The sequence below is a fragment of the Ptychodera flava genome, chromosome 12 (assembly GCF_041260155.1).
Source record: "Ptychodera flava strain L36383 chromosome 12, AS_Pfla_20210202, whole genome shotgun sequence".
NCBI classification, from domain to species: domain Eukaryota; kingdom Metazoa; phylum Hemichordata; class Enteropneusta; family Ptychoderidae; genus Ptychodera; species Ptychodera flava.
In genome coordinates this window covers 10,268,002-10,284,178 of record NC_091939.1, presented here as the reverse complement: position 1 = coordinate 10,284,178, position 16,177 = coordinate 10,268,002, and the positions used below count along the sequence as shown (strand labels likewise).

Sequence of the window (16,177 nt, the reverse complement as noted above, 5' to 3'; positions counted from 1 at the left end):
GTTGTCAGTGATACAAATGCATGGTACAGATACACAGGCTGTGATAGCAAGCTGAATACTGGACAATTCAGCATGCCGTAGGGAGTAGAACAAGAACTAAGTCGTACAAACTGAATAAAAATATTGTCAAAATTATCAAAGTTAATACAGCTACTGCCTACGGGCAGTGTCACTATCAGATACTGCCCTGCTACTGTAGTGTCACTGTTACTGCATACCTGAACAGTGACAGAGATAGCTCTGACTCTGATGTACATGGTAGTTGAAGAAGAGTTTGGGTAAAATGACGCGTGAAACATACTTGTAAACAAGATCAGGCCAGAGAGCAACACATGGAAAAACACATGGAAATTTTTGAATTCTGGCATATGAAAATATATAATCAAAAAGATGGGGTCACCATGCTGGATTTTTCTAAATTTTCGCATTCTTGTCATAAAATAATACAGAAGTAAAACTAAAAACAGTAAAGACTAAATGAAAAAATGTGTCACTAAATGGAATTAATTATTTTTTAACAAAATTTGCAATTATTGCACTCAAAATTTCACAGATTAAAACATTTATTTGATGAAATATTTTAACCTTCCAGTATTATCAATTTTGAGAAGCATCTAATTCATATATGTCTTGTACTTTTGAAACACATTTTTGGTAGGTCACTGTGCTCAGTTTTTTACAATATGGCAATTTGCCAGAATTTGCATACTCTTTCACGATCGTATCGTCATTTTGTGTGCTCTTCGGCAGGAGCAATTGACCTGGCCAGAGTTGGATTAACTCAAGTTGGCTTTTAGACCAATACATCCCATCGTCGTAAACCACGCGCCTCTCAAAGTTTACGGCAACAGCTCAGCGCTGCCCGTCAAGAGATTGATTGATTTTTGCGTAGGTCAGCGGAGCGGAAATTATTGCTCTGGCTCGCGAGAATGATACATCCAAAAAATTCACTGATGCATTTATAGAACTTGCCTTGGGAATATGACTATACAAAGTGCTAATACAGGTAGTGTTGAACACCTGTGAGCGGAACGGCGCAATACATGTTTATTTTTTCTGCGCTCACATCCTTTACAAATATGCGGGCCTGTGATAGCTGGGGGGACTTGAAAAAGTTTGACCATATAGACGGGGCACTTGAAATTTTTTTAGGATATTGAGGGGGGATCTGAAAAAAAATAAGATTCCAGCCGCGATTCCTCCAGCCCTCCCCCTAATCGTTATTTGTGAACGCAGCCTTAGGCTCTGGTCCGTGGGTCAGTAGTTCAGGGTTGCTGGTAAATGCTTTTGTGTATAAGGAAGGAGTGTCCGGCTTTGCATATTCAAGGATATCGGGAATCTCTTGATTCGTATATAGAGCCTGACTTGATCGGTGCCAGAGGTGCATAGAGTGTACAGTGTATAAATATAATAACGTAAACAGAGACCAGTCGCAGCCGATCATTTTTATTTCCCAGGATATTTTTTAACACTGAAACTGTTTTTTGACTGGATGGATAAGCTTACATATGAAAATCAAATGACCCGCCCCTTTGCTATTTGAAATATACGTGACCCCCACTTTCAGTTTTCAAATTTAAGGTAAACCCCCCCCCCCCCCGCCCGGGATTTTGCAGGCCCACCCCGGCTGCAATAACTGAACGCTCCCTAAGTGCGGATCATGCATGCCACACTGTCACAAGCGGGCTACGTCCTGTACGTCATGCTGTACAGTTTCGCCGGGGGTTGACTTAGGTAAAAAGACCGCGCAAAAACCTGGTTTACATAATTAATTGTAAAGATCAAAGATTGACTTCAAGACAGCCATCGCCATTTGTCCACCCATTCGCAGGCGGACTGGAGTGAAAGGTCTAAAATTATGATATCTTCGTAATTATCAAAAATAATAAATCGTAACTATGAAATGTTGATATCACTAAAACAAAGTTACTATTTCATAAATTATACTTCTAGTATATTGAACAACCCGACCGGCCGCCTATGTCACACCTAACTCATATACGTACAGCGATTTTATCGAGTGTTGCTCCGTAGAAAGGATACTCAACCCGGATGAAATAGTAATTTGGTTTGAGTGATATCAATATCCTCAATTACGATTTATCATCTTCAACAGCCTAATTCCGAAGATAATATAATTTAGAATCCACTGCCAGTTCGCCTGTGCACATTTACAACTGACGTGCCTTCGGCATTCGCTCTCGTTTCTCGGTGGTGGGGAGAAGCATATTCCAAGACTCTTGCCACAGAGGCTACATCGGTATTTTGGACAAAGAAGCCATCATAAGGGGTGGCCTACTTGATTTCGGGGGGGGGAGGCGGAGGAAATGGGTATCGCATAACTAAATCAACAACGAACGCACAAGGTAAACAAGGTATAACAGAAGACGTAGCTTGTGCTTTCGTTGTTTACTTTGTCAAAGTTAATCCGGTGATAATATGGTAACAGCATCCACATATTAGTAATTACCCTTGTTTGCTTTGGCGCATTAGGCAATCAAACGCATCAGGCAACACAGTGACAAAACTTCACGTAAGATTGACAAAGGACAAATACGTGGCACGGCGAAGGAGAAAAAGAAATCTTACAAAACCAGTGCTAACATAAGACAAGACACAAAAGGTTGGTAGTATAAATCTTTGTTAGCAATACATATCATAGTCAAACGTGTTAAAATAAAGTAAACCATAGCAAGAAGAACCTTGTGCTAAGACCAAGACATCCCTACCCCTGCCCCGGGGACGGACATTTTGTGCGACCCCTATGCACAGACTGACCGTGATTCATGCCACTGAGATGTTTTTGGTTCTATAGATACCATTAAAAATGTCGCAGTTGGCGGCAGTCCAAAGACAATATAATTCTGTTTTCAAAGATTCTTGTTCAAAAATGCCGCCATAGGCAAAGACAGAGACTACTGAATGCTGGTCTCCCACCCGAGGGTGCATCACAGCAACTTTTTTGCAGCCTTCGTAGGAGCAATTTTTTTTCCTGTCTTTCTGCAGAGACAATTTTTCCCCCAGCATTTGGCCGGCAACATTTTTTCGAAAATCCTCCAAGCCCCCCCCCCCGAAATCAAATGGGCCACTCCTAAACCTCATGAGGACCTGTCGACGGTTACGCAAGCTGAGTGTCGTCGTTGATCAGCTAACAAATTTGACACAAGTTTTCCTAAAATGATCATGCTAAGAATTCGACATTATAAATAAATATGCATGTTGACCATCCCTGATGTAACTGATGTGTAAATCCATGCTGCAAAAATCTGGGACTAAACTCCTGTTTGTCACAGAGTCAAGTGTGAAAGCCAAAATCTCCATTTCTAGCAGAAGATGGTTTCTTTCAAAATTTCAAAGAGGATTAATCAAATATTCTTGTAAAAAAAAAATTGGCATTACATGATAAATAAACAATGTTGATTGACCCCAGTTGATCACGACACCCAGATGCGAACATGGTTGTTGGGGGCGCCCTACTAGAGGCAGACCATATTTTCCATCATGGCGGCCTCCGGTGGATCAGGGGACGGCGTGAATGGAAACGGTGGTATGGGGCTTTTCAGTGAAATGGATTACGCCAATATGCTGGATGCCTTGATAGGAGAGAATAAGAAATGGCCGTCAGAGCCAAGGGCGTTTGGTTTTCCACAAATGCCGAAGTCAAGAGACCAACTGATTGTTGAAGGGGCAATGGAAAGCTGTGCCTTCAAAAGCGTGATGAGTTGTGTACTCGGTAAGTACATGTACAGATCACTTGCAACATGTACATGTGCAGTGCCCTGCATGAATCACATGTCACACGTTAAACTCTGACTTCAGCAGTAAGAACCCGACTAGATTGCCGACTGATCGCTTAATTACTCGATTTACCCGGACACACTGGACATTTTTTACAGTTATTTAAAGTTTGTATTGCATAATATATATATATATATATATATATATATATATATATATATATATATATATATATATATATATAATATATTAAACATACACTTACACACACACACACATATACACACACACATATGCATAAATACACATACACACCATACACTTAGAGATGCTGTCTGTTATTGTGTTAGTGTTACATCGTTTTTTGTTTGCTTTCTACCCTTTCATGTACATTTATATACTTTATATATTTTCAAGTTACCTCCTACCTTTATTGGCAGTAGGTAATCAGGTGAATGTTCAACAGATATATTGGTATTTGTATCAACATTTTTAAACCAGCGCAGAGCGCTGGCTCAATAGATTCAACCAAGATGTACAGAGTAGTTTAAGTCTCTTTCATTGGATTTGAAATCTCAAATGTATTTCAAGTACATTTGGCATAATTTTTAATGAAATCATTTAGCATAATTGATTTTTAATGAAATTTTAATTCTGTTGACTGAGAATACCTCTAAGGAGAAAGAAAATTAATTCTATTTTCACAATTGCAGGTTTTGGCCTTGGTGCAGCCATTGGTTTATTTGCGGCTAGCGTGGACCCTATAGATCCAGAGCTTGCAGCCAAACAGAAAGCCAGAGACATACTCAGGGATATGGGCAAGAGGAGTTTCTTTCATGCAAAAAATTTCGCTGTGATCGGTGCAATGTTTTCAGCAACAGAGTGTGCCATAGAGTCTGTAAGAAACTTTATTTCACTTTTGAAATTTGCTAGTCATACAGTCTTTTTGTTTTGATTCATCACAGTAGACTTGGTTCAAGTCGGTGATTGTGTAAAAAAATCATTTCAGCAAGTTTCTATGGCGCGTAATCAAGGCCAATATTCGAACTCCCAATTTTCAACTATACAAGTCAACTCAACATTCAACATTCGAACTCCCAATTTTCAACTATACAACTCAACATTCAACATTCAAACTCCCCATTTTCAACTATACAACTCAACATTCAACATTCAAACTCCACATTTTCAACTATACAACTCAACATTCAACATTCGAACTCCCAATTTTCAACTATACAACTCAACATTCAACATTCGAACTCCACATTTTCAACTATACAACTCAACATTCAACATTCAAACTCCACATTTTCAACTATTGAACTCAACATTTTCAACTTTCGAACTCCACATTTTCAACTTTCGAACTCCACATTTTCAACTTTCGAAGTCCGGGATTGGTATTCTCCCTAGGCATCCCTAACTTGCTTCATTGTAGTTAACCACGTTTTTCCTTCTGGGCTGTACTACGTCAGAACGCGTCATAGATACGTCATATGACGTTTCGGAGTTTTAGAGTTATTCCTAAGTGATGTTTTAGAGGGTCCAAATAGCAACTCACTTGTTAATTTCCACACTGTTACAGCCAAAACACAACTCAGACACTGAACACACCAAAGCACATACAAGACGAGATGGCAGATGTGTGAAGCAACTTTCCCTTTATTACACCGTGACCACTATGTTCAACATCTGTATTTCACGTTGAGCGGCTTGCACTAGCTGGACAATACGCTCACCACACATTCCAATGCCACTTTACTGTGACGAAAGTCTAACAAAACTCTCACACCTACGTGACACATCTCCCCGTCTGTCGGGCTGGTCAAGGTCAAGTAGCAGCCTAGACAAACTACCACTGACGTGGTCATGAACGAAATCGGTGTCGTCCATGTTCAAATTAACTGTGAGGTCACCATGTGTTTGGGACTCCCTAACAAAGTGATAAGTAGTTTCATGTAAAATGACACCGACGATTTTTTAAAGTCGTATTTGACTATATGTATGCTCATTTTGGCTTGTGTTCGCTGGCTAGTGGTCTAGGGGGACCTATGACTTCGATAGTTGAAAATGTGGAGTTGTATAGTTGAAAATGGGGAGTTCGAATGTTGAATGTTGAGTTGTATAGTTGAAAATGTGGAGTTTGAATGTTGAATGTTGAGTTGTATAGTTGAAAATGTGGAGTTTGAATGTTGAATGTTGAGTTGTATAGTTGAAAATGTGGAGTTTGAATGTTGAATGTTGAGTTGTATAGTTGAAAATTGGGAGTTCGAATGTTGAATGTTGAGTTGTATAGTTGAAAATGTGGAGTTTGAATGTTGAATGTTGAGTTGTATAGTTGAAAATTGGGAGTTCGAATATTGGCCTTGATTACGCGCCATAAGTTTCAATGCATTGATGTTATTTTTATTTGAAATGAGATTCTATTATATTGTCCAATGACATCTCCATGCTTGTAATAGTGAAATTTGTTTGCATGGAGTGAACACGATCAGTCGTAAGTTTCTCCTGGTAGTGGTAATTCAATTACGTAGCACTGCGGTCAGACAAAAACTGTTGTGATCTCTAATACATCACATTCACTAAATTAACATTCATTGGCAGACTTTGACCAAGTCTAGTACATTAGGTAAATTGTGTAGGAATCCATGCAATAACTTTGATGTCCCCAGCAGCTGTTTTTTGCGTAAGTCAAGTTCAACCGAATGTTGTTGATGAACGTATAACAGGAAAGTCACACAAGCACCAACATAATGCCTTTATGGGCAGTGCGTAACCAAATTCTACAAGAATTTTCCCTGGTCATGTAAACTGGTTCCTCATCAGTAAATCAGTGACCATACAGGAGTTTAAATATTACAATGTATAGATATTGATTATTGGCGACCCTCTTCAATGTAAAGTCATACCATGAATCTTTGTCATATGAGACCATACAATTTTGAAGTGCTGACCAGTGCTGCCCTTTGACCAAGACTTACATCTATCATAAAAATGTAGGGATACTATAAAGACACAGTATTTATTGATTCTTTTCTTCATAAATACCAATATGTGTTTGTGTATCTAAATTGATATCGATTTTCAAAATTTTTTTAAGTCACATGACTTTTTTAGGTCTATGGTAACATCAAACTAAATTATAGTCTATAACAAACACCATGGGATATTGCAATGACTTTGGTTATGAGAATGCATTGGGGAGGTAGAGATGGCCACCATTGGACTACCTGTTCTACATCACATTCACTGATTTAGCATGAAGTACAGTCTAACCCTTTCACCCCCAGTTCCCTGTGTACAGGTCCAACCTTACCATAGTAAACAATGGATTTGGGAAAAACCATGGTGGTCAAAGGGTTAAAGCACGACGATTATCTGTTCCTGAATACCATCATCGTGTGCATCCAATATTATCTAACTCAAACTTGACCTTTGTAAAATCGTACATTTAATGCAAGCACCTTAAACTTTTTCAGCTATTGTTTTTATTTATTTTATGTTTATTTATTTCTTGGAACCGTGACACAGCAAACTCACGCATACCTGTCACGTGTGTTATACAAATATACAAATGTGTATCTGTATGCAACAAATGTATTTGTTTGCATAGGTATACTTGCATGTATTTATATGTGAGATTCATAGGCATCCATAGATATACTGAGATAGATTCTGTATACTATGCATAAAAATAATACACACACACCTGTACAAAGTTTTCCTGTGAAAACCATTTACTTTTACCGTGAAGATTTATAAAGTATATGTTTACTGTGTTTTAATCACTCCACAGTACAGAGGACAGAGTGGTACGCAGAACACGTCATTGGCTGGGTGTGTCACTGGTGGTCTTATTGGATTGAGAGGTGAGAGTATGACACACTTCTTTTTGTCAATCATCAGTATTCTAGGGAGTATTTAGGTTAAGCATATTTGTACTAACCCACAACTGGTTGAAAAATATAATGCCATTGGTTATTGGATTTATACGTCTGCACTGATTCAAGTGATTGGTCTGACAGTGGAACATAATATAATAAAATGCACTAATCACAACTTTGAGAGGTATGCTGTCAGCGTCATTTCAGGAGTGAATAGAGTATTAAAGTTAGAGGACTCTATGTAAAAAAACACTATATCAGTGCTCTCCATAGCTTGAAAAACCACAAATGGCTGACAAATTTACATAACAAGGGGTAAATTTGCATACTCCTTTGTTGTGAAACTATTCTTTTACATGGTTATTAACATATGAATTAAAATTGCTAAAAACCAGACGTGGCCCACCCCTCAAAATCCTCACTGGGAGAACCCTGCTGTCAGTGGGTTGATTTCAGCTCATCAAGTACACAAACTGTCAAGGTCAGGGGTTTTTTCAATATATGGTGGTTTTTTGCTGAGATTTATTGTCTCACTGATATTCAAAATGGCAGATGTTTTTGTTCCTCTTTCAGCTGGAATCAAACCTGCCATTGCTGGTTGTGCTGGATTTGCTGCCTTCTCTGCTGCCATTGACTACTACTTCCACTTGAGATAACAACCGTATGCTATCGAACAACCAAACGCGGTGAAGGAGGTCAAGGGTCATTCCCAGAGTCCCTTGCAATATTTTGTGACTTCAGTGGGCACTGCACAGGATGGCTCTGCCACATCAAAGGCTCATATATTCTGTTCTATGGATACTGTATAACCCTTCACTTGAAATTTGGGGATGCATACTGTAGATTATTTTAAATGAAAACTTGAACTGCCTCCATGCACTGGGAGTCAGGGTAGAAGAAATGGCCTTTTTTGTGACCTGTAAATGATTTCACATTCTTGTATTTTCGTTGGTATGGATCTTTATTCATCGAATTCTGTCCCGAGCTTTTAGTGTAAAATTTATTTCCAAGAATAAATCTAAAATCTTCCAAGCAGGAAAATGTTAAATTTTGAATACTCAGTACCATCGAAAGTACCAGGATGTTCAGTCATTCAAGAGTCATGAAAATGACAAATACGACGTGAACAACCTTAAGTTCTTATGTTTTGAACCTGTGTACTGTACCACTACTCCACTGGAGGAAAAATTTCAAGACTGCACAGAACAGTAACAGGAGGGCTAATGTGCAGCACTGAATAAGCTGTTATCCAATTGGGTAGCTGAATCTTACCAATATAATTAAAACAATACAAATAGACTCCCTAAGTCGCTGTGAATAGTGACAATGGACCAATCAGAGAAAGAGCTTATTCAATGCTGCACATCAGGAGTAACAGGAAGAGTAAATGAACTGTAAGCTGGACCAAACACATGGACTACAATCACCCTCTGTACAATATTTGATGGTGCTCATGCTGTGTACTATGCAGAATGTGGATCCCTACATTCTATAGTTGCAGACTGAAGAAACTTTATATTTTCCTGTTCAGACTTATTAGACTGTGCGTGTAGTCAGCAATTTCAACCATTATGCACATGTCTTTGGCAAGTGTGCATATTTCTACTGATAGCTTCGTAGGATGGAGTCTCCTGGAAACAAAAGTGAAAGCTTTTGCTTCTTGAATTTTAAAGTAACGGTGTGTATCCTTTGTAAAGCTTTGAAAATTTTGAGTGTATAGTTCCAAATAAAAGATTCAACAAAGCGTACAGTGTCTTCAATTTTAATAAGAAATATTCTTGTAAAGTGATCTCAGTCTGTCACACTCTAACTTCCTGTACTGTCTATACATAAACACTGCTCTTTTAGTCCGTGGCTGGGGGGGCCCCCCGTGCACCCCCCCCCCCCCCCCCATCCCTACTACATGGGTACTTTTTGTTCTTTAGGACCTGCTGAACAAGAAAAAAGATGTCCACGTTGGATATTTTGGGATGCACTACCTATCTGGGCTGGTTTTCGATTTGCATGTACCGCAAAAAATGGCGAAAAATGGGTAGGGGTAGGGGGTACTATATCCTCCCCTACATTAAGTAAACTAGCATGAAATAGCACAAACCATACATTTTTGAAAGCTCAGATTCTGCTCTTTATGAGAAATACCAGTTTTAGCAAAATTAATTTGTGTACATAGAATAGGACGACTTTAAAATGAATTTTTTTGACAATTTTGAAATTTTTTACCCAAAATACCATGTAACAATTGTGATTTACTTTTTATTAAGCAAAATTTTGACAGCTTTTTGTGTTTGAATTATTTATTCCAACATATTAAACAAGAAAAACAGTGTTAACATTAGATATTTAACTATACACTACTTCTCTGGAGTCAATTTTGAATTGCGTGTATCTGTATGGGGTGTGCAAAAGCTAGGGGTAGGGGTACAACATTCTTTCCTTGATGAAGTAAACTGGCTTGAAATGCCACATACCTTATAGTTTTAGAAAGCTGAGATACTGGTCTTTCTAAAATGCATAAAGTTTTAGTAAAAAAAATATGACGTCATAGAATTGGATAACTTTAAATCGATTTTTTCTGGCAATTCAGTATTTTTAACCAGAAGAAAATACGATAACTCGTTTCCTCCTTATGAAGCAAATCAAACAGATTTATGGATGTTCTTTACTAATTGCAACGTGCTGAAGAAGAAAATAAATGTCAAAATTGGGTATTTACCATGCATTATTGTCTCTAGTCACTAAAATAGCAAATTTTGCTACACTGGTATATCGTGAATGGGCATTTTATGCAATGAACTAATGCACAGCCTTAAAAAGAAGACTTTAAAACGTGCACACATAGTCGTATTGCAATTTTCTCCAACAAGTAAATAGATTATTGATGACTGTCTATTTTTATAATTTAATTTTTAAATATTTTTCGATTATAAAATAATTTGATAAGGCGTATTTGGAAAACTGTCTATGCCTCCTTGTCTTACTTATACAGCAAGTATTACTAACAATCTATTAGGCCGAGGCTAGAGGGGGCGTCTACATGCACCTCCCCCCCCCAACCCCACAGGATAACAAACTTGTAATTTTCAGAAGCCTTGGGATCCCTAGAATAAGAAATGGGATTTAACAGACAAAATATAGGGACTCAATAGCTGTTATGGTCATGTTTTGAAGGGTACCACAAAATCACGATTTTGTGACCCACATGGATTTTTGTCAAACCTGTCTTCTTGTACGTGATCTGCTGAGCTTACTGTTTAACATGACCTAGGTTATGGGGTATCATTAGAAAGGTGATTTATTCTTCTTGAAAATGGTATATAGCAATATGCAATATCTTCTATAGTTTTCATGAAATAGGCCATAATTTACCCCATACCCCAAAGTTTTATGTCACAAATTACAGTCAAAACTAATCTAAATTCCACCAATTTTTACCTATACATAATACAAAAGGCAATACTGTGTATTACCTTTGTGTTATTTGCTACAAGTACATGTTAGAAACTTGGAATAAACTTTTAACAGAAAAAAATTGGGATCCTGTAGCTGTAACAGTCATATTTTGAAGGGTACCGCAAAATCACAGTATTACTGACTCTCATTCGTTTTTGTTAAACCTGTCTCCTTGTAAGTCTTCTGCTGAGCTTATTTTGAACATAACGAGGCAAATAGGGTACCATTAGAAAGTTAATTTACTCTCCTTTAAAATGATATGTTGCAATATGCAATATCTTCTATAGTTTGCATAAAATAAGATCAAAACTTACCTCATACCCCAACGTTTTATGTCGCAAATTACCATCAAAACTAATCTCAAATTCTACCAATTATTTTCCTAGACACATTACAAAAGGCAATTCTTTGTATGAAATATATTTTACTTGGTACAGGGACATGTCAAAAATATGAGTTAGACTTTTAACAGACAAAATATTGGTATTGAATGACTGTTACTTGCATGTTTTGAAGGGTACCGTGAAGTCAGAGTATTACCGACTCTCATATGTTTTTGTTAAATGTGTCGTCTTGTTAGTTTTCTGCTGAGCTTACTCTTTACCATAGGCTAGCTTATGGGCTGCCATTAAAAAGACAATTTATTTGGCTTTAAAATGACATATTGTAATATACAATATCTTCTATAGTTTTCATAAAATAGGACCAAACCTTACCCCATACCCCAAAGTTTTATGTTGTAAATTACTGTCAAAACTAGCATTTAATTTCTAAAATTCTTTTAAAAAAAGACAAACTTTGTATGAAACCTATTTATTTGTTACAGAGACATTTCCAACCATGAAAGATACCATTAACAGGATAATTATTGTGATTTAATAGCTGTTAGCATCATAGTTTGAAGGACAGCAGGATATATGTTGCTGAAACCCATGAAATTTATTAAACAAGTTTCCATGAAATTTATCTGCCAACCTTTATTTTATCTGTAACGCAGATTGTAGGGTATCGTCACAAAGCTTTTATCACTCTTTATTTTAGCATATGATAAAGTGCATTATCATCTGAAGTTGTGATGAAATGGCAACAAACTTACCCAGCGCTTAGTTTTATTTGCAAACTACATCTGTTAGAAAACTTTGCAGTTTGCGAATTTGGATATGGGGTAAGTTTGGTCCTATTTCATGAAAACTATTAAAGATATTTCATATTACAATATGTCACTTTAAGGCAAAATAAATTTTCTTTCCAATGATAGCCTGTAAGATAGGTTAGAGTAAAAAGTAAGCTCAGCAGATGACTTACAAGATGACACATTTAACAAAAACACATACGAGTTGGCAAGACTGAGACTTTACAGTACCCTTCAAAACATGACAGCAACAACCATTCATTCCCAATATTTTGTCTGTTAAAAGTCTATCTAATATTTGTAACTTGTCTCTGTAGCAAATAAAACAGATTTCATACAAATCATTGCCTTTTGTAATATGTCTAGGTAAAAGTTTGGTAGATTTGAGATTAGTAGTGACAGTAATTTGCAATATAAACTTAGGGGTGTGGGGTAAGTTTTGGTCTTATTTCCTGAACACTTAAGAAGATATTGTATATTACAATATGTCATATCAAAGAAGAAAAAAATACCTCTCTAACGATACCTCAATAGCCAGGTTATGTTAAAAAATAGGCTCAGCAGATGACTTACAATAAGACAGGTTTAACCAAACGTATGGGAGTTGGCACTACTGTGAGTTTGTGGTACCCTTCAAAATATGACTGTTACAGCTACAGCATCACAATATTTTTTCTGTTAAAAGTCCGTTTCAAGTTTCTAACATGAACCTAAAGCAAATATACTAAATTTAATACAAATCATTGCCCTTTATATTATGTCCCGGTAAATAGCTGTCAGAATTTGAGATTAGTTTTGACGGTAATTTGGAATATAAAACTTTGGGGTATGGGGTAAGTTGTGGTCCTATTTCATGAAAACTATAAAAGATATTGTATATTGCGATATATTATTTTAAAGAAGAGTAAATTACCTTTCAAATGATGCCCAACTTGCTACGTTATGTTAAAAAGTAAGCTCAGTAGAAGACTTTACAAGAAGACAGTTTAACAAAAATGTATGCGAGTTGGCAATACTGTGATTTTGCAGTACCATTCAAAATATGACTGTTACAGCTACAGCATCCGGATATTTTTGTGTTAAAAGTTTATTTTAAGTTTCTAACATTTACCTGTCTCAAAGAAAACAAATTTGATTCAAAGCATTACCCTTTGTATAATGTCTAGGTAAATAATTGGTAGAATTTAAGATTAGTTTTGACAGTAATTTGCGACATAAAACTTTGGGGTATAGGGTAAGGTTTGGTCCTTTTTTATGAAAACCATAGAAGATATTGTATATTACAATATGTCATTTTAAAGCCAAATAAATTGTCTTTCCAATGGCAGCCCATAAGCTAGCCTATGGTAAAAAGTAAGCTCAGCAGAAAACTAACAAAACGATACATTAACAAAAACATATGCGAGTCGGTAATACTCTGACTTCACGGTACCCTTCAAAACATGCAAGTAACAGTCATTCAATACCAATATTTTGTCTGTTAAAAGTCTAACTCATATTTTTGACATGTCCCTGTACCAAGTAAAATATATTTTATACAAAGAATTGCCTTTTGTAATGTGTATAGGAAAATAATTGGTAGAATTTGAGATTAGTTTTGATGGTAATTGGGGACATAAAACGTTGGGGTATGAGGTAAGTTTGATCTTATTTTATGCAAACTATAGAAGATATTGCATATTGCAACATATCATTTTAAAGGAGAGTAAATTAACTTTCTAATGGTACCCCATTTGCCTCGTTATGTTCAAAATAAGCTCAGCAGAAGACTTACAAGAAGACAGGTTTAACAAAAACGAATGAGAGTCAGTAATACTGTGATTTTTCGGTACCCTTCAAAATATGACTGTTACAGCTACAGGATCCCAATATTTTTTCTGTTAAAAGTTTATTCCAAGTTTCTAACATGTACTTGTAGCAAATAACACAAAGGTAATACACAGTATTGCCTTTTGTATTATGTATAGGTAAAAATTGGTGGAATTTAGATTAGTTTTGACAGTAATTTGTGACATAAAACTTTGGGGTATGGGGTAAATTATGGCCCTATTACATGAAAACTATAGAAGACATTGCATATTGCTATATACCATTTTAAGAAGAATAAATAACCTTTCTAATGATACCCCATAACCTAGGTCATGTTAAACAGTAAGCTCAGCAGATCACGTACAAGAAGACAGGTTTGACAAAAATCCATGTGGGTCACAAAATCGTGATTTTGTGGTACCCTTCAAAACATGACCATAACAGCTATTGAGTCCCTATATTTTGTCTGTTAAAATCCCATTTCTTATTCTAGGGATCCCAAGGCTTCTGAAAATTACAAGTTTGTTATCCTGTGGGGTTGGGGGGGGGGGGTGCATGTAGACGCCCCCTCTAGCCTCGGCCTAATATATTGTTAGTAATACTTGCTGTATAGTAAGACAAGGAGGCATAGACAATTTTCCAAAACGCCTTATCAAAATTATTTTATCGAAAAATATTTAAAAATTAAATTATAAAAACAGACAGTCACCAATAATCTATTTACTTGTTGGAGAAAATTGCAATACGACTATGTGTGCACGTTTTAAAGTCTTCTTTTTAAGGCTGTGCATTAGTTCATGCATAAAATGCCCATTCACGATGTACCAGTGTAGCAAAATTTGCTATTTTAGTGACTAGAGACAATAATGCATGGTAAATACCCAATTTTGACATTTATTTTCTTCTTCAGCACGTTGCAATTAGTAAAGAACATCCATAAATCTGTTTGATTTGCTTCATAAGGAGGAAACGAGTTATCGTATTTTCTTCTGGTTAAAAATACTGAATTGCCAGAAAAAATCGATTTAAAGTTATCCAATTCTATGACGTCATATTTTTTTACTAAAACTTTATGCATTTTAGAAAGACCAGTATCTCAGCTTTCTAAAACTATAAGGTATGTGGCATTTCAAGCCAGTTTACTTCATCAAGGAAAGAATGTTGTACCCCTACCCCTAGCTTTTGCACACCCCATACAGATACACGCAATTCAAAATTGACTCCAGAGAAGTAGTGTATAGTTAAATATCTAATGTTAACACTGTTTTTCTTGTTTAATATGTTGGAATAAATAATTCAAACACAAAAAGCTGTCAAAATTTTGCTTAATAAAAAGTAAATCACAATTGTTACATGGTATTTTGGGTAAAAAATTTCAAAATTGTCAAAAAAATTCATTTTAAAGTCGTCCTATTCTATGTACACAAATTAATTTGCTAAAACTGGTATTTCCAATAAAAGCAGAATCTGAGCTTTCCAAAAATGTATGGTTTGTGCTATTTCATGCTAGTTTACTTAATGTAGAGGAAGATATAGTACCCCTACCCCTACCCATTTTTCGCCATTTTTTGCAGTACATGCAAATCAAAAACCAGCCCAGATAGGTAGTGCATCCCAAATATCCAATATTACCATCTTTTTTCTTGTTCAGCAGGTCCTAAACAACAAAAAAATACCCATGTAGTAGGGATGGGGGGGGGGGGGGGGTGCACGGTGGGCCCCTCCAGCCCACGGACTATTGTGTTGGTCTTTGTTTCTCAAAATGCTTGACCAAGAGAATGTACACCACCTTGTCCATTACAGCCTATTTACAAGTCACACTACTTATACTCTTTTCGGGGGTTTCCGCAAATTTCCGCAAGAAAAGTCGACATTGTTTTGAAAGAACGTAACCTTGGGTTGTAGATAGTCATATCAGGTTGACGTTGCGACGCATTGCGTTTCTGTAATTGAAGTCAGAATTTCAGTGACTTTACTGACCGGGCTCAGTGATTAGCATAATCACGGTCCCTCCTGGTGGAGGGACTGTGGCATAATGTAGCATCGGGAGTCTGTGTTACGTCCATGCTGATAGTAAGTATGGTCCCTATCTTGTTTATCGTTTATTAAACATTGCAACTTTGTAGATACTACTACATCCATGTCATATTGAAGATAGGGT

General features: G+C 36.6%; 1 protein-coding gene and 1 long non-coding RNA gene across 2 annotated transcripts; one reads left to right on the top strand and one right to left on the bottom strand.

The window, feature by feature from the left end:
• Positions 1-3,484: 3,484 nt before the first annotated feature.
• LOC139144945 (mitochondrial import inner membrane translocase subunit Tim22-like) lies at positions 3,485-9,369 on the top strand. Its single transcript, XM_070715780.1, has 4 exons — positions 3,485-3,733; positions 4,452-4,636; positions 7,538-7,610; positions 8,199-9,369. Exons 1-4 carry the CDS (start codon positions 3,502-3,504, stop codon positions 8,279-8,281), a joined length of 573 nt encoding a protein of 190 aa, XP_070571881.1. The 5' UTR covers positions 3,485-3,501; the 3' UTR covers positions 8,282-9,369.
• A 2-nt stretch (positions 9,370-9,371) lies between these two features.
• Positions 9,372-15,889, bottom strand: LOC139144947 (uncharacterized). Its single transcript, XR_011554879.1, has 2 exons — positions 15,753-15,889; positions 9,372-9,466 (listed from the first exon to the last, which is right to left on the bottom strand). It is a non-coding gene; the product is annotated as an uncharacterized lncRNA (long non-coding RNA).
• Positions 15,890-16,177: the final 288 nt, after the last annotated feature.